This window comes from Paroedura picta, chromosome 13 (assembly GCF_049243985.1).
Source record: "Paroedura picta isolate Pp20150507F chromosome 13, Ppicta_v3.0, whole genome shotgun sequence".
Taxonomy (NCBI): Eukaryota; Metazoa; Chordata; class Lepidosauria; order Squamata; family Gekkonidae; genus Paroedura; species Paroedura picta.
Window position 1 is genome coordinate 26,777,583 of NC_135381.1, and position 21,579 is coordinate 26,799,161.

General features: G+C 41.3%; 1 protein-coding gene across 9 annotated transcripts; it reads right to left on the bottom strand.

The window, feature by feature from the left end:
• Positions 1-592: 592 nt before the first annotated feature.
• On the bottom strand, positions 593-21,381 carry LOC143822953 (A-kinase anchor protein 17B-like). 9 transcript variants are annotated; one of them, XM_077308680.1, is made up of 7 exons: positions 20,973-21,380; positions 18,365-18,413; positions 17,397-17,523; positions 15,342-16,122; positions 13,882-14,012; positions 11,338-11,584; positions 593-10,272 (listed from the first exon to the last, which is right to left on the bottom strand). In XM_077308680.1, exons 4-7 carry the CDS (start codon positions 16,107-16,109, stop codon positions 8,656-8,658), a joined length of 2,763 nt encoding a protein of 920 aa, XP_077164795.1. In that variant the 5' UTR covers positions 16,110-16,122; positions 17,397-17,523; positions 18,365-18,413; positions 20,973-21,380; the 3' UTR covers positions 593-8,655. The 9 variants fall into 9 exon arrangements, with proteins under 9 accessions (XP_077164795.1, XP_077164794.1, XP_077164796.1 ...); XM_077308679.1 differs by having other exon boundaries at positions 17,397-17,915; XM_077308681.1 differs by lacking the exon at positions 17,397-17,523 and having other exon boundaries at positions 20,973-21,381.
• Positions 21,382-21,579: the final 198 nt, after the last annotated feature.

Below are 21,579 nucleotides of genomic sequence, written 5' to 3' on the forward strand. Positions count from 1 at the left end.
AAAAAAACACAAAATAAAGCAACTTCTGCTCTAGTTCTTTACCTCTCCACATAGTACTGCTCAAATTTTAGACTCTATTGTTTTTGAGAACAATTGCTTTGAATTTCAAGATAAGCTTTATTTGCAGACTCATGGTGTTGCGATGGGATCAGCTGTGGTCCCTACCATTGCGAATTTGACATTGAAAATCAATGGTTATACAATCAGCAAGTAAATCCATTTGCTGAGTGCCTATTTTTTTACCCACAATTTTTGGATGATATTTTTATGGGTTTTTTTTAAAGGAAGAATTAGTTAAGGACTACCATAAAGTGCAGATTCCATTTTTGGATACTCTAATAACAATCAATGAGGAGGGCAGACTACTAGCATCCACTTACAGAAATTGTTCAGATCACAATACACTTTTACATTATGACAGTTTCCACCCTCTCCATTTAAAAAACAGTTTGCCTTATGGACAATTCCTTAGGCACAAACGGATTAAGTATAAAACTACCACGTGAACAGGCATGCAATAATTTAGAAAATGCTTTAAAAGACAGGGGCTAACCAGAGTTGTTTACAAAAAAAAGCACATAGGCGAGCGACAGAACAAAATAGAAAAGATTTATTAAAATACCAGAGGAGAGATTCAATGAAAAAACTAGTGTGCTCCTTTGAGTTTTCAGGGCATGCCAAGGATATCCAAAGGATTTTATACAAGTACTGTCATCTAGTTTCAGATTTGCCAGATTGTAAAAATGGCTTAATGATTGCATGGAAATGTGGAAGGAATATTGGTGAGTTGACTAGTAAGAGCTATGAGCAAGGTAATGATTCTTTAAGTCAGTTGCCAAATGGCAATTACCCATGTGGCTCTTGCGCAGCTTGCAAAAGTTTGTTACCCATTAAAGAATTTACACAACAGGTATTGGGCTTACTATTAAGATTAACACATTTATTAACTGCTTAACATAAAATACAGTATACTGCATCCAGTGACCCTGTGGCAAGAAATATATAGGCATTAGCGAGAGACCACTTAAAACAAGATTTCTGGAACATCAAAGCCATGTGAGACATTGGGTTCAAGAGGCTCCGTTGAGTGCCCACTGTCTTGAATTCAAACATGAAGCTGAGGACCTCCGATTCTATGGAATAGAGCAAGTTTCACCAGGAAGACATCAAAGGCTGGATGTGAGGAAGAAATTGCTGCAAAGGGAATGCTATTACATCTTCAACTTAAAGACAATGCAACCTCATGGACTAAATATGGATTTTGATTGATCTTGTTTTTTGTAAAGACACTTCCTTAAATTTGTTAAATTTGTTACATGGGGACATATATGTATTCAGATTATAACATGTAGATAGATCATCAGCTGATTGATGGGGTGAGAATTGGTGACTTATGTCTCTTGTATAACAAGGCATTGCTGACTCAGATGCTCATCAAAATAAATGAACACAGCCAATTTGAGACCAAGAGCTTATAGCCTTGACTCTCCACACCAGAAGAGCATTAGCCTAATTATATTTTCAATTCATTAACAAGAATGGTAAGATATGAATGTATAGGCTTTTGGCATTATAACATTTGCTCTAACAGTTACTTTTATATTACAGACAGCACTCTCAGATAATATAATGAATTCATTAATAACAACCTTGTGGGGGTATGGATATTTTTGTACATTTCCAATTATTATTTGTTATGTTATACTAATAAATGTATTTTGTTATTCAGGACTCGTTTTGCCACTGACGAAAGTACTGAAAATGGAAAACAATCTAGAGACCATTCTGGCAGAGTCCAAGTGTAAATAAAAGAGATAACAGAGACTCTTAAACTTTTGATCTTTAATTAAGCCACTGGACAGATTCTTTCTCTCCTTTGTTGTATTTCTGGAATTGTTCACCAGTATCATGGCATACTCAGTCCACAGCGCTGCCACTAATGCAGCATTGTACAAATCTGCTTCAGTTGATCAGATCCGCAAGGCTGTTAGCTGATCTTCAATTTCAATATTTATCAGACATTATAAACTGAATTAGGGACCAAGTCTGTTGCACATTCAGGAATACAACGGATACTAGATTGGGGCATGGGGTGAAAGAACTCTGTCTAAAAAAGTTAATTAATTTGTTATATTTAACTAGGGGAAAAACCTGTTGTATCCAGGAATACAACGGGTGCTACAGCTTGGCGGTGGGAAGAGGAAGGGGAGGAGTTGGCCAGTCTGTAAGGGCATGGAGTTGAATGTGTGTGTTGTGTGGGAGGTTGCAGTGGCATGGTGACAAATGAGGGTATGGGTGTGGAGAGATGGGTGTCAAGAACCTGTGGTTTGGAATGTTTGTTTAATGTGGGAAATGACTGACCTTTGGGAATTGTGGCATAGTGGCTATAGATGAGCTTTCCAGAGCCATGTCTTCAGATATGTGAAGGGAAAATCAGACTGGAGACTCTTCTTAGGGGGAGATTACATGTCAACCAATTCCTCCCAATTCTGCTTTGAACATCATTTCCCTTCTTGTGTGAATTAGGCCACAGACACCAAATGGACCCCCTGCCCTAATCCACATGGGGCAATCACAGTACACAGGTTTCCACCCTGCTCCTTCTGTCTCCATTTTTTTACTATTGATAAAATGTTATGTGCCCACATGCCTCTTTCACGGTTGCTCCTTAGAAGAAGAGCTGGATTTTTGTACCCTGCTGTTTACTACCCAAATGAGTCTCAAAGCAGTTTACAAACACCTTTTTCCTTCTTCTCCCCCACAGACAACCTGTGAGGGATGTGAGGCTGTGAGTTGTCTGAGAGAACTGGGAATGGCCCGCAGTCACCCAGCAGGATCAGGTTTCTCAAAGCACTTTACAATCCCCTTCCCTTCCTCTCCCCATAGCAGACTCTCCTAATCTCTGTGCACAGCAGTCCTAACCTTAGTCAAGTTTATGCACACCTAGGTAGTGTGGAATTCCAGAACATAAACCTACACCACTTTAGCAACCTTACCTCCTCTCTGCAATGTTTTCCTGACCTGAAATAGGTCAGAGGGTGCTAGGTGGCTGTGGGGGCATTACATACTTTTGAGGCCCCACTTCCAGACATCAAGGAATATAATCAGATCAGGGACAGCCAACCTCCAGGTGGGGCCTGGAGATCTCCTGGAATTGCTGCTCATTTCCAGACTATAAAGATCAGCTCCCCAGGGAAAAATGGGCGTTTTGGAGGGGTGACTGTGCAGCATTGTAGCTCACTGAGATTTAGAGATGCCAGCCTCTGGGGGGAGGGGAGTACAACTTATCTCCAAGCAGTCAGGCTGAAGGGAAAGCTCTTTGCCTTCACATGCATCCCTTCAAAAGAATACATATGGCCCAGAATCCCCTTGGTTGCTTGGCTGGTGATGTCTGCTCTTCTGAAGCCTGAGGCCTACTGCTGGCAACTGCAGTCCCCTGTTGTTGTCCGTAAGGCCAAATCGTTGCCTAATAAAAGTGGATCACCTAGTCCCTCCCCCCCCCCCAGTCTCACTGTCTACTTTCCTATAAAGCTAACTCCACTTGAAATTCTGGGCCACTTATGCTTTTGAGTTCATTGGAGTTTATTTACCAGGCCAAGCTTGAAAAAAGTCACTTCAGTTCCCATGTCTCTCCAGCAATTTACTTGTTCACTATTTACAGTTTCAGGCTATAAATATTCTTTATTTAGATCCTCCTGCACTTTCCAAACTTGCAGGACTGACACTGGTCTGTCTGCACTCCAAAATACAAACAGTTGCTGGTAAGGGCTGGCCAAAGGCCATAGCACAGGAGGGACACACCCGTACCACTCCATCCCAACCACAGTCTGCAAGCCTTTACCATCGTCTCTAAAAACTGCTCCTCTCTAGATTATAATGATCAGTTCTACAGGCAAAAATGGCTACTTTGGAGGCTGGACTCCGAGGCATTGTACGATTTTGAAGTCCCATCTCCAAACGTCCAGAAATATTTCCAGCCCAGGGTTAGCCAACTTCCAGGTGGGGCCTGGAGAGCTCCTGGAATTACAACTCATCTGCAGACTATAAAGATCAGCTCCCCAGGAAGAAAGGGCTGCTATGGAGTTTGGACAGGGTTGTTGTGGAGAAGAAACATCTAAGGTCTCCCAGGCAGGTTGCTATGAAGTTGAAACACTTGAGGCCTACTATACAGGGTTGTTGTGCAGATGAAACAGGAGGCAAAAGAACTTTTGCAAAAGCATCCAGTTTCACCTGCGCAACAATCCTGTATGGTAGGCCTCAAATCTACAGAGAGTTGCTTGGCTGTTTTTTCCCTCCAGCAGCAAGGCCAGCTACAGCAATATTTTGTGAGAAGGGGCTTTTCTGTGGCCTCCCTGTCAGCCATTTGGCAGAAGGGGAAAGCCCCCCCCCGCCCCAAAGCAAAGCACAAGTACACCCGCAGACTCCTCTGCGTTGCTCCCGGAAATACCTCCCTCCCCTCAGTCAGGGGCTCTTGCTCCGCAAGCCTGAAGGGAGGAGGGGAAGGAGCATATTCATCAGCCTCCTGCCAGCTCTGTCAGTGTTCTGAGGCAAAGTGAAGGAAGTTACAGTTGGATGCGACAGTTAAGACAGCCCTGGGACGAAAAGGGCTGGTGCAGCCTGTCCAAGTCTCTGTTCTCACCCTTCCGTCAGCAGCCCTACTGACTTCCTCTCCCTGCAGTGGTCAGGGGCAGACTGGCAGCGATGTTGCTAGATTGCCCCTGGCTGGGCAGGAGGGCAGGCTGTGTTGCTTTCCTACATGTCCCAAATCTGGGGGAGCAGGGGGCAGGACCAGTCCATTCTTTGGACCAATTGGAAGGCATTTTGTGGCCCCACACACTCTCCACCCACCTAGGTCTTAGCTTTTTATCATACAGCGAAGCTGTTCCAAATGGAATCCTGAGCTCTGGAAAATTTTCAAAACTGAGGAACGGAGCAGTTCCAGTGGGGAGACAGGAAGAGATAGAAGTTTGTCCTGCCTCCCTAGCAACAGCAGTGAGAACCACCCATCAAGAATGGAGCCCTAGAGCCCAGGGAGAAGGACCCTTCACAGTGAGTAAAGCCCAATGGTCATTCTCTCTCCCCACCCTTTATGCCAGAGCCCAGCCTGTTTTTAAAGCTAACCAGGCATTTTGGGCCAAGGACAAAGCATAACATTAATATCAGCATCTGCTCCTCAGCTGCTAATCTTAGATAGGGAGGTAGAACATCATGGTCAAGACTTAGTGCCTGGGTAGATACAATGCAGCAGAACACAGGAAACCTGGGTAAGAATTCTACAGACTCCAAAACTGTATAACGTGACTGGGTATTACACTGGATGATGAATTAATGCATCTTGCAGATTTCCCAATATGAACTTAGTTCTCAATAGTAAGTCAGTTAAGACAAGCTTAATTCCAGAAGTATTAACCAAGAGGATATTACTTGTCAGTTTAATACATCATAAATTCACATTTAAACATAAAATAAATATATTTTATTTTTTTCATAATTAAGTCACCTTTTTTCTGAGCAGTACAAGGTAATCAGAAACATGTCTATAAACTTGGCTTTTTAAAAACTGGAGAAAGCTTACTAGAAACATCCAGAGTTGTTTTCAGAAATCTATCCATGTGAATTTGACCGATTTATTTTAAATTTATGCTATCAGTCCTTGTACATAAGTTGCTCAAAAAGAGAAAAGATTAAAAAATTTAATGAGAGAAAATCATATTCCTAAATAACTGGGGGGTTTTGTTTTTGCTTTCAAAAAACTTGTCAGTCTTAATCTATTTACGTTACCCAGCCATGACTTTGGGAAAGAATAGGCTAATTTGTGTGCTCTCTCCTGGTAGATTTCATTTATATAAATATGAGATCTTCCTGTTTCATTATTCCAAAAGTGATGGGGCAAGGGAGGAATGAATGGGTCCTAGTCCCACTCCCTTTTTCTTCTCATGAACAGCCAAGAGCCAGTGAATTCATGGGATATTGACAGTCATGACAAATTTATCAAGAGCATCTTTTTTCAAGAGGCAACAGACAACTTTAGTTTGCTTGCAGCAATAACAATATCTGAATAAGGTGTAGTAAATCCATTGTCAGGTTTTTATTTAAAAGGAAAAACTCAGTTCCAAAGAAAGTTTTTTGTATTTGCACAAATCTAGTGTGGTCCTTGTTGTTTCAAGGGCTGGGGTTAACTTGCGGTGTATTCTCCTTCCACTTGGGTCCCTTCACTGGGGGGATGACTCATCCCCAAACTTACCCTGTGATTAAAAAACATGGATTGTAGAGAAATTATGCCCTGAACAGCTGTACACAAACCCCATTAAGTCTGAATCCATATTCCACAGGGTCAATGTTCACATACTGTTCATAGAGTAGTAGGGCTATAGCATTTTCTTGTTTACAGTTGTGAAATGAATGCAAGGCTCTCCACTGGAAAGAATACTATTATTTTAAGTATTACTATTTTGAGATTATACATGTGTGCGCACATGCTCAAACTGGTTTTAAAAAAGGACCCACAGGAAAAATATTGGTGACATATATCACTAGAGTTGCAGAATGAGGTTTCCTATAAAATGTATTTAAGTAAACAGTAAAAAAAATCCAGAACAAAAAGCAACCAAGTTTCGTCGTCGTCCCCCCAAAAAGGGGGGGGGGAAGGGAGTTCAGATCAAAACACTAGGGAAGAAGCGTTTGCAAGGAATCATTTTGAAGGAGTGAGCTTAGAGATCCTTGGAAATATTTATCACTGACCACTTTTTAACATTAAACAGAGGCTGCTTGCATACTGTGCCTCATTACCACTTTATTAGAGTGTAATTTTAAAATATGGATGGTGTTACCAGGGAATGTATATCATGAAAGTTATTGTAACACGTAATAAATAAGACATGTTAAAATTAAAGCAGAAATCATGCAGTTTTTAAAATTTAGTTAAAATATGTCACTGTTTCCATCTCCATATGGAATAGTATTTTGCAACATGGTTAGTCACCTGGTAACTAGTAATATTGCTTGTGGGTTTCAGTACTACCTACTCATGAGTAGGCTACTCCAATCAGGTTATCTGCAAAATATAGCCATGGATTATATCAGCAGCAACATACCTTTTTCCAGGTTTCCACACAAATGTTAAGCAATAACTGAATAATTATGGTCTAATTTTATTGTTTTAACTATGCCAATAAAGGTAAAGGTACTGACCGGTAACTAAATAAGAACTTCCGTAGCTCAGATTTGTAAAGGCCTATGGCTGCACAATAAACTTGATAATCTAGTCATAATTTAGAAGGTTACTTACATGAAGGTCAAAATACAAACCAGCACTAAAGAAAATTTCAAACTCTCTTCCAATGTTCAAAAGTTTTTTTCAGATCATTCCCCAATCAGTATTCCAGAACTATTAAACCCAACAGAAGCAGAACAAAATATAATGAGACTGTCAAGAACAGGAGTTCCTCCAATTTTTTAGACCTAATTGGAGGAGGAGTAATCCAGTCTATGAAATTTGTGAACCAATTAAGCATGGAGCTGTTTTGGCAAACTGGCATGGTTCTTCTCACTGGTTTTCAACAAACAAAACATATACCAACTGTGACTGTAGAGAAGTTCTACTAAGTTGCTGCAAACAAAACACACATAGCTTGACAATGACTGAGATGTACACTAAGGGGCAGCAGACTTAGGTGGAATAATAGAGGAGCACAGCCTTGGAACCGTAATAACTATTTGGGCCTAGTCACACACTGCATTTAAAAAAAACCAACGGAGGCTGGCAATAAGAGAATGAGACCAACAAACAAAATCTGGCAAAAGTCATATACTAGCCAACCCAATGTGTGTCTCAAATGACAAAGTGTGCAGTTAGTTATAAATGTTACTTTTCTGTCTTAGATACCATGTGTGTGTTTTTTTCTCCTGCACCCTCAGTCCTTTCCTCTTACTAAGGCAGCACTTTCTTGAATCTTTCAGTCTTCACTGTACAATGAACTACAGAGCAGAACCCAGAGATCCGCAGTTTTTCACAAACTCAGTGGGGACTGTTCATTTTGCTCAGTCCAAACCTCTAACAAATTCTTCACAATGACTTACATCATGCACTTCGGTAATATGTTTTTGGTCATTAGTTGTAGGCATCAAAACCACCAAGAATGATTTTGCCACCTATTTTACCAAGCAGTTATTTAGAGCTATCCTAGCTTTCCCAGCATGCAAACAAAGGAGCCCACGCAAACACCTCTATCACGGTATGATTAGCTTTACAGTTAAGTTTTCAAAAGGTTGTATAAAAAGACCCATCTTGATCTTCCACCTTCAAGTTTCAACATCCCCACTGTCCTCCAAACTGGTGAAATTAGCATCTTCTTCCAAGTTCTGCTCCACGGAAAGAGTCAGGGCATTGATTTGTCTGAACTATTTCAACAGGAAACAAAGGCCATTCCATCAGAATCCGTTTCCACTTCTCTTCTTAACAGAAAGTTCCCTGAAGACGGGAAAAGAGCTGCAGCAGAATCTCAAGGCTCAGGAATGCCCAATTTACAGTACCTGCTCATCCAAAAGGAGCTTGCAGAACTGAAAGCTGTTCCACCCTTATATGCCCAGTGTCCTGTGTCATCATCTACTTGTACATTCCACTATTTCTATTATCTCCCTGAGCTCACCTAACAATTACCTTTTTGCTTTGACTTTGCAAGCTCTCAGCTGCCCCTCAGTTTCACGCCATCTCTCACCCATCACACTGATGTCTGCTTTCCCCTTACCTGTCTGTTGGTGGAGTTCTTGAAGCTGAAAGTCACTCCTATGAACATCTTTTGCTTTTACCTCTTCTGCCCTGGCATGGAATGTTTTGCATTTCATTTTGTGGTGTAAAATCTTGCTACATCTTCTCTGTATCTTGCTGAGAGACTCCAGTTCACCACAATGATTCGCTTCAAGGAATCGGGGCTCACTGTCATGCAGAAATTTATCGGAGGAATTTTTCTTCTTTCTCTTCTTCCTGCTGGCTTGTTCCTCTTCACTGGACAAGCACCTGGATTTCTGCCTTTCATGTCTTAATTTACTGCTGGATCTCCTGAATGTTGTCTTAAGCCTTTGCTTGGGATGCTTTGTTAAGTCAAAGCACTCAGAGTTTGTACAAAATCTGCGTTTGCTGCAATCACCATTTTGGACACAAATCAACAATTCTCTTGCTTGTTCCTGGGTGTGAGGCCAGGCCTTGCAGCTACTTCTGCAACCCCCATTCCTTCTCTCCATTTTGCTTTGTGACTCATCAAATGCCTCACTAAAATATTCAGAATCACTGCTGATCTCTTCCAATAAATCCTTCAATTTATAAACACGTCCAAATGGCTTGATTGGTGGTAAAATTTTCATTTCCATATTCTCTTCTTGGGACCTGTTATCACAGATAGTACTGGTGCTTACTAGAAAAGGACTATTAAGTTCATCACACGGTAGCCTATGGCTCACTTCACCCAGTGAATCCCTACACCACACCAGACATTGATCAGTGAACTCTCTAGTACAGGCCTGACTTTTAGGCACATTTTCTATTGGCTCAGGTTCCCCGTCTACTACTTTCCACACGTAGCTATTGGAATCTTGAAAGTCTCTCTCATGGAGGTCTGGTACAAAACTCACTTCTGTAAGACACTGTCCATCTTTGTTTTTCAGGCTGACCTGGAAGTCATTCCCATTATGGGATACCACCCTCTGCCACCAAGACTCAGTCCCTGTGTTTTGCATCACCGGACAGATTCGTGCATATCTTGGGGTTTGGTAGTAGTTAAGTAAATAGTGTATGAATTCCTCTGTTTCATAAATCTTTTGCTTCTTGCAGTTTCCTGCACTAGAGCCTCTGGAGGAGCACCCCAAGTCCAGGCTTTGACAGTCCTCTCTGGTGGGACATTTTTTGATTTTGCAGTCTTGAGTGACTGTAACTTGCAACAAGCCATAGTCCTGAAAGCAGTCTCTAGTCTTGTTCGTTAAGAGTCCACTAACTGGTCTTGCCACTGGCTCATTCAAAATAGTTCTCACAAGGTGACCAGGTGATCCAGGCAAGCCAACTGAAACATATTGTTCCTCCTCTTCAGTATAGTCATTTTCTAATTGGATTAACTGATGTGGGGGCTCTCTCTCATCCTTTACTTCTTTGCACCCAAGGCTACTAGAGCAGGACTTCTCTTTTAGCACATTTTGTATCTGAGGTGAAGGAAAGCAATCCTCCCTTTCATTTTCACTTTCCAACAGAGGCTCCCTTATTTGCCTGGATGATAGCACTAAATCCTTCAAAATAAAATTAGAGACACAGAATTACAACAAAATGAACAAGCAACACCATCATAAAGTAAACAACTGAGAGAAGACTAGTTTAAGAAAAGTTTATAATGCTGTTGCAGTCTCCCCGTTTGTGGGCTTTCCCTAGAGGTAGTTGGTTGACTGCTGTGTGAATACAATGCCGCACACACAGAATGGGCTTTTGCCTGATCCAGCATGACTGATGTTCTTAAATCTTATGGAATTTGGGACTTGCCCCAAGATCTTCTGGTGCTAGAGGCAGAAAATCCAAATAATACTTCTGCCCAATTAACAGAGTAGTATCCATTTTGAAGAAAACATGGCTAAACAGGAGCAGTGTAAAAGTGCAGCTGTGCTCATGCACAACTCCTGGTCCTTCCTTTCCTTTCCGTGTTTCCCAAGTCAAGCATATACAGGAAAGCTTCCCAGCAGATAGTGCCCCATGGGTCAATGTCTCCTGGTCCCAGTACACATACCAGGAGGTAAGAAATGGAACCTTCCAGGATGACCGAACAACCCTTGGGAACTGCTTTCCCATCAGGTAGCCCAATTTCTCTGTTAGGAAAAGTATATTTATTGCCAGTTCACTCTAAAGGAATAATATTTAAAAACTAATGAAATCACATTGAGTAACTTGGATTGCCCCTCAAGGGCTGTGGTTTTGCGGTTTCTATCACATGTAACAATTACATATTTCAACATCAAGTTTCAATTACTATGGATTATTATCCTGGCATAATGAATCCTAATGTGGGTTACTGAGTTCCCTATGGGAATGGGAACTTCTATAATCAGAAAAAATTCTACCAGAGTTTCTATGATCTCTTATCACAGGAAATGAGAGAGAGAAAGAGAGAGAGTAATCAAAAGCTCTGGATCTTGCCAAGGGCTCTCTAGCAATGCTCTATTTACCTCTTGAACTCACAGCAGCCATAGACAAGCCATCAAAATGGGATGCTTTGGACATGGATAAAGTCTCTTCTTATATGTGCCTATATAATTGTCCATGACAAAGATGTTTAGAACTTAGAATATTTTTAAAAATATTCTTACTTTTATTTGGTTTAACAGCACTGTAAGCAGCCTGATAGACTCCACTCTTCTCTGAGCTAGAAGGTATTTCCTCTCTTCCCATTCAGGCATATTCTCTGGCCACAGCTCTTCTTCAGCTGTTACCTTCTGTTGCTTTCTTGGGCGTTTTTCATCCCGATCTATCTGTCTTTTTTCTCGTCTCTTGATCTTAGACTTCCTCTTTCCTTCTCCAACTTTTTTTTCATCACCACCATCATCACGTCTTTTTCTAGGCAATTATTAATATGGGACAATTTAGATGAAAAATCATGTCAGATATTTTTAACCCTTGGAGGGCAGGAGAGATTATTTTCTGTAAAGATGTCAATATTAAGTACGGTCCCTCTTAGAATCTATTTGTGATTTCACACAAGAGGCTAGCAGTTCTTAGAAATGTCTGTTTCAAGTCAAAAGATCAATGGAAAATATTTTATGATATCCTCAGTTTCTCGCTTGAAATGTCTCGTACTCCTAAAACTTCCACAATATTAGATCTAAAGTCATGCAACTGCAGCATCAACTCTCTCATAATTACATGCATGTTCAGTCAAAATACTATTAATGGACATGAACACATTTGTGGGTACACTGCAGTGAATACAGAATTTGACTCTTCTCTTCCCAGATGAGCTACTGACTGAGTTTTTCACTTTGGTTTCACAGTTGTGCTGATGTCCTTACCACCATCCAACAAATCTCCCACATTTTAATTTTGACTCAGAGAATGGTCTGCAGTTCTAGTCAGGTTTGGCCTTGTAAACTGCCTGGAAGGGAGATCTTCTGGGAATCATATGTAAGCAGCTCTCAGCATTTCTGAAGAACAACAAGGAATAATGTGATATTTCCTATTAAACAGACCAATAATCCAGAAACCAAGGAGCTAAGGTGTGCTACTATGCTGTGAGAGAACTGGCAGTATGCCTTAATAAGCTAATTCAAATTACCTACCCAGAGAAGGCTTCCTACTTTATCTCTGTATGACTCAGTGTTCTGGCAGCCTCTGCTGGGATAGGTAGTTCTCTGCATTGGGCACGATCTAATAATTCTGCCAGTGAGTCCACAGAGAGGCTGTCAGATGCATTTCTGTACAAGTCACTGCTCTGAGATAGTTGCCTTCCAATCAGAGAATAGTACAAAATATCATCAAGTGGGATCTTCTGAAGTTAGTTACTACTTGCACACACTCTAAAAGTAAATCTTCTAGTGTATATGAGTTTTAATTGGAGGGAGCACACTTCAACTATAAAAAGTCTGCCCACAGTAAGGTTTCCATAGAAATAGAACAATCCTGAAGAATATAAATTGTGTTTCTATTAATTTGCTAGAAGGTAATTAAGAATATGCAACACCACTTTAAGTAGGTGTTTGGAAATCCCAGAGCTATAGAGATCTACATTTTATTATTTTTAAAAGGGTGGGGGGGGAAGAAATCCTGCAGGTGCTAAATATGTTGCAAAAAATTTAATCCAAAGTTCCAATGTCTGTTTTTACCATAACAACTTTTGTTCCAAATATAACAAGAGTAGGTGGAACCCAGACCTCCCTACAGAACTAAAACATTGGCTCAGGTGTACTTGGTGCTCAGGTGTACTCTGGCACTGGAGAAGCTCTCTTGAGAACTAAAGAAGGTTGAAAAAACAATTAGGGACATGCATTTACATTTGGACTCAGCAACCAACACTGGAACCCAAACTACAACATATACTTTCTCAGAAATTAATTTTGCTTTAAGGCAAATGTAATACTGCCATATGGAACTGCAACAGCAAGACGCAAAGTGAATTACTAACAAGATTCTAAGCAACTACACTTTGCCATCCATCCTCATCTTATCTCCATATTTACAACTGATTGCCTTCTCAATTAGAGCTTAGGGTTAAAAATATATACTGCCCATTCACCATAGTCAACCACTTGTTGGTTAATGATTAGGTAAAGGCCATTGACAAATTTTAGCACTGCCGAATTATTCAGTAAATTACACAGGCAACAGTTAAAATGTTAACAAAGACATTATATTATTGTTTATGTCAGAGACAGGATAAAATTAAGGCAGAATTTGAAGCCATGCTGAATTTTTGGCTAGACAAGTAAGAATCAGCCAGAAGGCAACCATACATCCAAACCAAACAGAATTTAATTCTGGGTACAGGAATCAAATTCTTGACAGCTTTCATATTTTAAATAGTAGTCGTAAATTTCCTTATGGCTGCAAAAGTATGCTCTCTGTAGGCAAATCTGTCAGAATCTCAGAAACCACCACATTGGATTTAAAAAAATTAAAGTAGCTGGAGGCAAGGCTGCAGTGCCCTGCAGACCTTACAGCCACTCCCAAGGACTTGCAAATGCAATATAAATTAGGCAGAGCAGTAAAAACAGGGCAATTTATGCACATTTATTCAACTCATCTTGTCTGGGTACAGCATTTGAATATAATTTTATTTTTTATTTTTCTACATGTTGTTCATGCATCCTTGGGTATTTTTTGCTTCTCTCAGTGAACCTTTAAGAAATCAAGTTCCTCACCTTTCAGTATCTCTCTGCCCCCTGTTTTTCTCCCTCTTTCTTTCTCGCTCTAGCCCTTGCAGGGTTAATCGTTCCAGGTTCCTCTGGTTTATAGCACTCTCACTGAAATGATTGGCAGTATCAGCTGATACCTGTTTCAAAATAAAGAGAACACAAATGTAGCATTGCTCACTCCCTCAGGCAAAGCTCACAGAGTCTACAGATCCAGCCTCAAACTTGTAAACAGTGGTCCTTCTGTCCTTCAGACCATTTTGACTCGGGTATACCCAGTGCAGACCTTTCCAAGAAGCCCAATGCAGAGAGTATGCCCGACTGCTGGTAGATTCATTCTCTTCTTCCACTCAATTCTATCAAAACAATAAAATCCAGCTGCTTTCAAAAGAGTCAATTTTATATGTCCCAATGAGAAATAAATAGCAGTGACCATGAAACAGCAATGATGTATGCATGAATCCAAATGGCATCATGCTCCAACACAAATATTTCCACCCATTTAATTCTCAGCAAATCCAAGTTATAAAATGGAAAGTTTCCACTAGAAGACTAATTGAAAAGAATAAAGATGGCCCATGCCTTAAAAAGGTGGTTTACCCTTGAATTCTAAACATGAATCTTTAGGATGTTTCTGTATTATTTCAGATAACTTATGCTACAATATGATCCAGAGCTAGATTAACTTTTATGCACCACCACAATTCCAGAAGGCAAAAACCATAAAAAATTAGTTTTCCAGATTAGTCATTTGATATGATTGAAAACTCCTTCTTAAGATTGTTAAGGAAATTAAACTTACATTAATAAAATCCAAGTTATACAAGTAGCACTCATATGAACAGGGTCAAACTGCCTTAAACATCTTTGTGGAGTCATCAGCACTTTATAAACTCTTTTTAAAAATCTTTATTTTATAATCAATTACAATGCATTTTCTATCTTAGAAACTCTCTGGAGGAGGGGACCTGTTGATGTCACCCTAGGTAACTTTGTAAAGCACCAGCTAAAATGATATCACAGTATAAAAGAAAAAATACAAAGGCAAATTATTTATATGATTAAACATGACTATCAGAAAGCCTACCATTTGGATATGCTAAGTAAAGGTATATTTTAAGGGACTGCATAATGCAAGAATAATTTCTAATAACCAATTAAACTTTCAATACATAGGAATAGGCACTCCATGCAAGAAAGACCAAATTCAACAAATCCTCACAAGACTGTGAAACTCTATAAATCTTTAGAAGAGTGTGAAAGCAAAATTATTGTCATGCCAGACTAACTGAGGTACAAGGTTTCATGAAGAACTACTTCAACATCACCTTGTACTTGATAACATGTACTCTAATCCAAGAAAACTTATGCTACAATATGATACCCTTTAAAGTGGTAAGAGACAATATTGCTTTTGTTGCAACAGACCAGCACAACTACCCTTCTGGAACCTACATGATGTTTCTTACCTTAATATTACATGCCAGAGCTTTTCCGTCATCCCCTTTAAACATCAGCTTCATTCCCTTAAAGGTCTCCATAGCTTTTGCAAAAGCTGTGGACTCCTGGTACTGGACATAAGCTTCAAATGTTCGCAGGCCACGAAAAATGAAATTATTAATGTTTCCTCCCACCATTTCTTGCCTATAAGGATCAAGCATGGGGATATCTACATTCTTGATCTTTCCAAAACTTTCAAACACTGCTTTTAAAATATCTTCGCTTGGTGTTTCACTACCTGAGCCTCTTAGGGCAAACCATATGCATGGCAATCCTTCCAAATGGATGCAGTTGAGAACATCACTGCTTTGCTCAGCAAGATCTTCCTCCATCATTTCTCTATCAGTCAAAATGGCTTCTGACTCCTGAGGAGTTGGTAAATCAAAAGAAGCCTCTGTAGCAACCACTTGCAAGTCATCTTTAAAACCATTCAGTTTTATTGTCTTGCCATGGAGCTTCTCCTTAAGGCTATATACCAAATGTTTGGTTTCTGCCTCTCCCTCAAACCGAATGAAACCTTTAGTTCTTTTTGAAACCTTAACACTGGTGAACTGGTCTGGACAAATCATATTCTTCAGCTTGTCCATCACTTCCCATTTAGAGAATGCCTGGGTAGATCCGGTGTGTTCTGGCAGCACCACACTGATTGTTAATTTTGATATTGGCTTAAGATAGAGTTGCTGAGAGGGACAGAGCTCCATAGCTTCCGAAGGATCACATACTAGAGTGACAGTCATGGCGTCCAATGCCCTTTAGAAAAATAATTAAAAGGAAGTTATGCTAAAGAGCAAATAAAGCAAGTTCCTTATGTCCTACATAGTTACAAGGAATAGCTATTTGCCTCCAACGAACATGGTATTCAGTTCTAAGATGGCAATATGCACAGTGCATTTATGCCATCAACCTTTCAGGTTGGAAAAAATGCATTCCAGAATTTCTCAAGACTTCTAAAAGGTGAGGCACAGTTCTTTCCAAATTAAGACCAGAGGCACTGTCTTCACTTTTCCAGCCACAACCCATGGTTACTTGGAAGTAATTTCATCTTATTTCAATGGGATTTATTGCTGTGAACCTTTTAAAATTACCTTAAAATAAAGTTCTAAACAGTACATCTGTCACCTAAAAGGAGGACTGGAAAAAATTCCTTATATGCTATCTTAACACCCATAGAATCTCTCACTGAATAATCAATGAGTGGCTGAAATTAAATTAAAACTCCTAGCAAGCAGTGTCTGTGAATACTATTAGCAAAAATGTATTTTGAGATGAAAAATACAGCACAGGCAGATAAATGACTATGCATGCCATGGAATACGACCAAACAAAGCTTTAAAGTAAAGTGACCAGATTTTAACATTGGTAAAGCAGGACACCACTGACAGGGGGGGGAGTTCTTGATTAAAATTTGGTCTATATGGAGCAACAAAAAGTTTCATAGAACGCATAGAATGCAAAAATAGTATTGTAATATATATTTTTTAATTTCAACATAAGTACAATTTGCCAGGTACCCCCAAATGTCCCTCCAAAAGTGGAACAATCTGGTCACCTTACTTTAAAGGCCTCTGAACAACAGCAAAACAAAGTAATACATACTTAAATAGTAGCTATGAGAGCAATTTAATTAATGTATCTGAGCATTCCCTTAATATACCCTAAAACCAGCCTGCATAAAAACCCATGTCAAGAGCTGCAACCAGATATATCAAAACAGAAATTTTAGGGGGGGGGAATAAAAGGCACAAATCAAATATCTTTATTTTGAAAAGCACAGTTCTTTAGGACAAATCTACGTAATTACAATGTCTTCCCAATAACCGAAATCTAAATGCTTACTTTTCATTAACATGGCATAATAAAAGTGTAATAAAACCACAACTAAGTTAAGTTCCAAGAAACGCACTTATATTTCTTGCTCAATTCATCAATAGATAAAGTGCAGGAAAAAATGTCTGTGCTTAACATAAACCTGTAATTTAGCATAACCATTCCTTAAAATACATACAGCAATTACATTTACACACCTTGGTCCAGCACACTTCCAAAGTCAGTCACTCTTGACTTTTTTTACTCTTCAGAATCAGTCATGAATCCTGTTCCTCCATGCTTTAGTATGTTTCCTCCCTGTTCTTCCAATTTCATCTTCAAGCTCTATATTGGAATTTATGATGTTCCAATTTGTATATTTCAATTTCTCCCCAAAACATGTTTCTTGGCAGTATTTTTGGGAACCAAGGAAAAAGGTAACAAAATACTTCTCTGCTTTGCCTTTTCTCTGTATTAACAAAGGAAGATGGATGGCATGTTCTAGAAAGCTCCCTTCTGAGACCTTGGGTCCCAAATTGCAGAACTCAAGGGAGACTGAAATATGCAATAAAATGAAGCCGCAGGCAAAGCTGTCACCTGTTTCCTTCCATCTCTTACAAAACAGCTTGATCCCAAATGTACATCCACAAGATGTGTGGCTGATGAAGAATAGTTAGCTTCTTTCTTGATAAACAACCAAATACAATGAATACTCACAAGTTCAACGAGAACTGCATCTAAAAAAAAAAACTAAAAGCATACAGAAAAGAGCCACATTGGGGCACATCTACACAAGATCTTAAGTTCTGAGTAAGTTGCCAAGTATCTAGCAATGGAGAACATTCAGCTATAGCACTAAACAGAACTCATCATTGCATCCTCACAGACAAATTTAGCTTGAGAAGCCTTGGTATTTGGATAAAAAGTAAATAATTATTCAAAACAAGTTTTGATGAAGCCTCAGAGTGGTACAACCTGCTCTATACAGAGTGGAAATGGACCATAACAGGACAGGGATCAATAGTGGCCAGTAAAAGCTACAGAACAGGTTTACCGCAGTACTTTAGCTGTTATGTAGTGGTTGGCAAGTTCATCAGAATTTGGGAGACATAGGTTCAATTACCTTTACAGTCATGAAGCTCAGTGAGTGACCTTGATCCAGTCACTCCCTTTCCATCTAACCTACCTCTTAGGAATGTTGTAAGGACAAAATGAGGGAGAAGAACCCAGAATTCCTGGGGAGAAGGATGAAACAAAAAAAATGTAATTGACGGAGACAGGTGCAATCCTGTTCACAGGGTAATATGACATAATTGCCCCACAGTTTTGGCATAGCACGATGCAGCTGATGCATCCATTCTTGCCAAGAGTGAATAGGGTAACTGCATCATCATGTTACCACAATCAACTTTTTCTTGATAAGTATAGATTACAGCTATTTTGCTGCCCATTTCAATCCCATTTACTCAAGAAGTCTGTGAAAGTCCAGGGCTACACACCCTCCAGAGATGCTGCCAGCACGTTGTTTCAATTGACTTAATAGTTGAGGTTAAACAAGGGCAGGGTGATTTCAATTGTATGTATAGCTGTAATTGTTATACTGTTTTTGGTATATTGCTTTTTTCTTAATTTTGGAAAGCTGCACTAATAAAAGAAAATCTTACTCTTCATATTTTATGTCATCCCATATCCAGGCCCTTCTCAAGGTATCACTAAATTATATCTATATCTTGCTGTTTTCCCAACAAGCTTTGGCCAGAATATAGTGTTTTTATTATTTTACCATCATAATATCTAAGAAGCAGGTTAGACTGACAAAGTATACTTCAGATTTTATAGAGCAGCGGCACTGCTCAACATTATGGCAGAAGCTGAGAGAGGCCAAGGTCACTTCATGGGTGCATATGAGTTTCCCTGCAATGCTCAATGTTTGTGTCTGTTGCACTCTACTAGTTTGCCCGAGGGTGAAATCAATGCTCAGAAGTAAGTAATGTGATAACCCCCTCTGTCTAAGCCCCACATTATTTCCTAGTTTCAATTCCTCTTTTTCCAGTTCAACCTATAAACAGTCACCCCTCTCTTTCTATCTGCCTATATACCATTTGCTGGCAGGGGCTCATGGGAATTGTAGACCATGAACATCTGGAGGACCACAGGTTGACTACCCTTGCCATAGACCATACCATAAACAGGCCCTTTCAGATGAGCCTATACTGCCCTCCACTCATCACCACACAACCTCACATGATGCTTTCCTATATAATAGTCTTCATAAAGTTTTGCCTTTCTCCCCACTCCCATCCCAAGCTCAGTCACCCCTTTGGCACCACAGGTAGGCTTCTGGAAGCTTCCTGCAACCCATATGAAGCTGCCATATTGAATCTGACGGTTGGGTCATCCATTTCAGTATCTCATATTCCACCTTTTCACAGGTGTTCATGGGCTTGAGCCAAAATATGTCTTTTCCAACCCCACTGTCTAAAAACTTTTAACTAGCTATATCAGAACTGAACAGATCTGGACCAGTGATCCTGCCCCAAGTCCCTAGATGCTTCCTACACTTATCTGCTCTTCCATTCCACCCAAGAGTTACCTGGTCTCATGCAGAGGTCTCTGGCCAACTCAGCCTTTTCATTACACTCTGCTTCCCATCTAGAGCCCTTTACATTACAGTACACATTACTGACTCTTCAATAAGATCCTTGAATTCTGACGCCCTAAAGTTAAATTTTGTGATTCTTGATTTATTGTTTTTCCTGCCTTCAAGATGCCATACAGGCAACTCTGACCCACACACAACACACCCAAGCCCTATAGAGAGACACTTTGCATATAGCCTTTCTCACAGGTTGCTACATCTTGTCTGGCAACTGGTGGGAAGTTGGGGGGGGGGATAGGGTTGCCAAATCCAGGTCAGGAAACCCTGGAGAGATGGAGCCAGGGAAGATAGGAACCTCAATGAGGTATATTATAGGGTCCACCCTCCAATGTTGCCATTTTCTCCAGGAAAACTGATCTCTGGAGATGAATCGCAATTCCAGGGCATCCCCAGGTCCCCCGTGGAGGCTGTTAGACTTACCAGCACCTAGGATTGCTGGGTCCCCCTGGACCCCCAGTAGGGGAAGGAGGACAGGGTAGCCAGCTCCAGGGAAATTCCTAGAGATTTGGAAATGGAGCTGGGGGGGGCAGGGACCTTTGTGGAGTACAGTGCCACACCGTCCACCCTTCAAAGAAGCCATTTTCTCCAAGAAAAGTGACTGATCAGTAATTCCGGATCTTCCAAGGAGGCTGGCATCCCTAGGCACATCCCACAGGAAACACACATGCCCTGTTTTTCTCAACGCCCCCCATGCGAAGGTCCCTGGTGTCCCACCCGACCCCACCACCAGGCCTCCGAGCCCCTCCGTTCAAGCCACGTCGCTCTGGCCCCCCGTCGTCCTCCTCCCCCCTCAAAGCCACCCCGACTTCCACCCACGGCCTCCCTGCCTCACGCCGACTGTCCCCCTCTCCCCATGCCTTTCCGGGCGGGAAACTCGGCCTCGCCTCCAGCAGGCCCCCCCCCCTCCACAGGCAGGCCTCGCTCCCCCCCCCTCCTCCTCCTCCTCCTCAGATGCCCGTAAGCAACGTGCGACGCTCCCCCCCTCCACACCCCCCATGCCCCTCTGGAAAGCCACCTTCGCCAAAATAAACCCAACACGCCATAGGCCGCCGCCGCCGCCGCCGCCCTACCCACCATCCTTCCCTCTGCCCCACAACGGCGCGGGCGACCAGTCCTCCGAGCCTGTCTCGCTTACCGTTCAGGCCGCGGCTCCAGCAGCCCCCGCCGGCCACACACGCTTCCTGGTCCGGCCTCCCCGGGGCGGAGCGCGGCACACTCAGCCGCTTCCGACTGCGGGGCTCTGCGGCCTTGCTCCGCTGCCCCGCGCCTGCTTAGAGGCTCGTCTTCCTTTCGCGCCCCCCCCCCCTGCTAGCCCAGTCCCTTCAGCGGGTCTACTCAGAAGTAAATCTCAGAGGCTTAGGGGCGGGGGTGACTCCTAGGTAAGCGAGCTGGCTGAATAGCCGGATTCCGGAGCGTGTTTACGCCAAACGAGGTCCCCCTTACGGGCCCTTGTAAACGTCTAAGGCTGCACCCCGCCCCCTGTGTGTGTTTACTAGGAAGTCAGCCCCGCTGCATAGAGCGGAACTTGCTCCCGTGTTAAACGCAGTGTTTCTTCCTCATCTTTTTTTTTTCTATTCGGTGTTTAGCGATTCTGGAACTTGACATATGTTGGCTAGGCTAGAAGATTTTCTTTTAGATGTGAGGGTAAAGAAGTCTGTTTTACTGTTTGCGTTACATGAAAAAGAATCAAACCGGGTGGAATTCTCTTTGAATTGCTGCAATGTACTATGCTGAATTGGTTT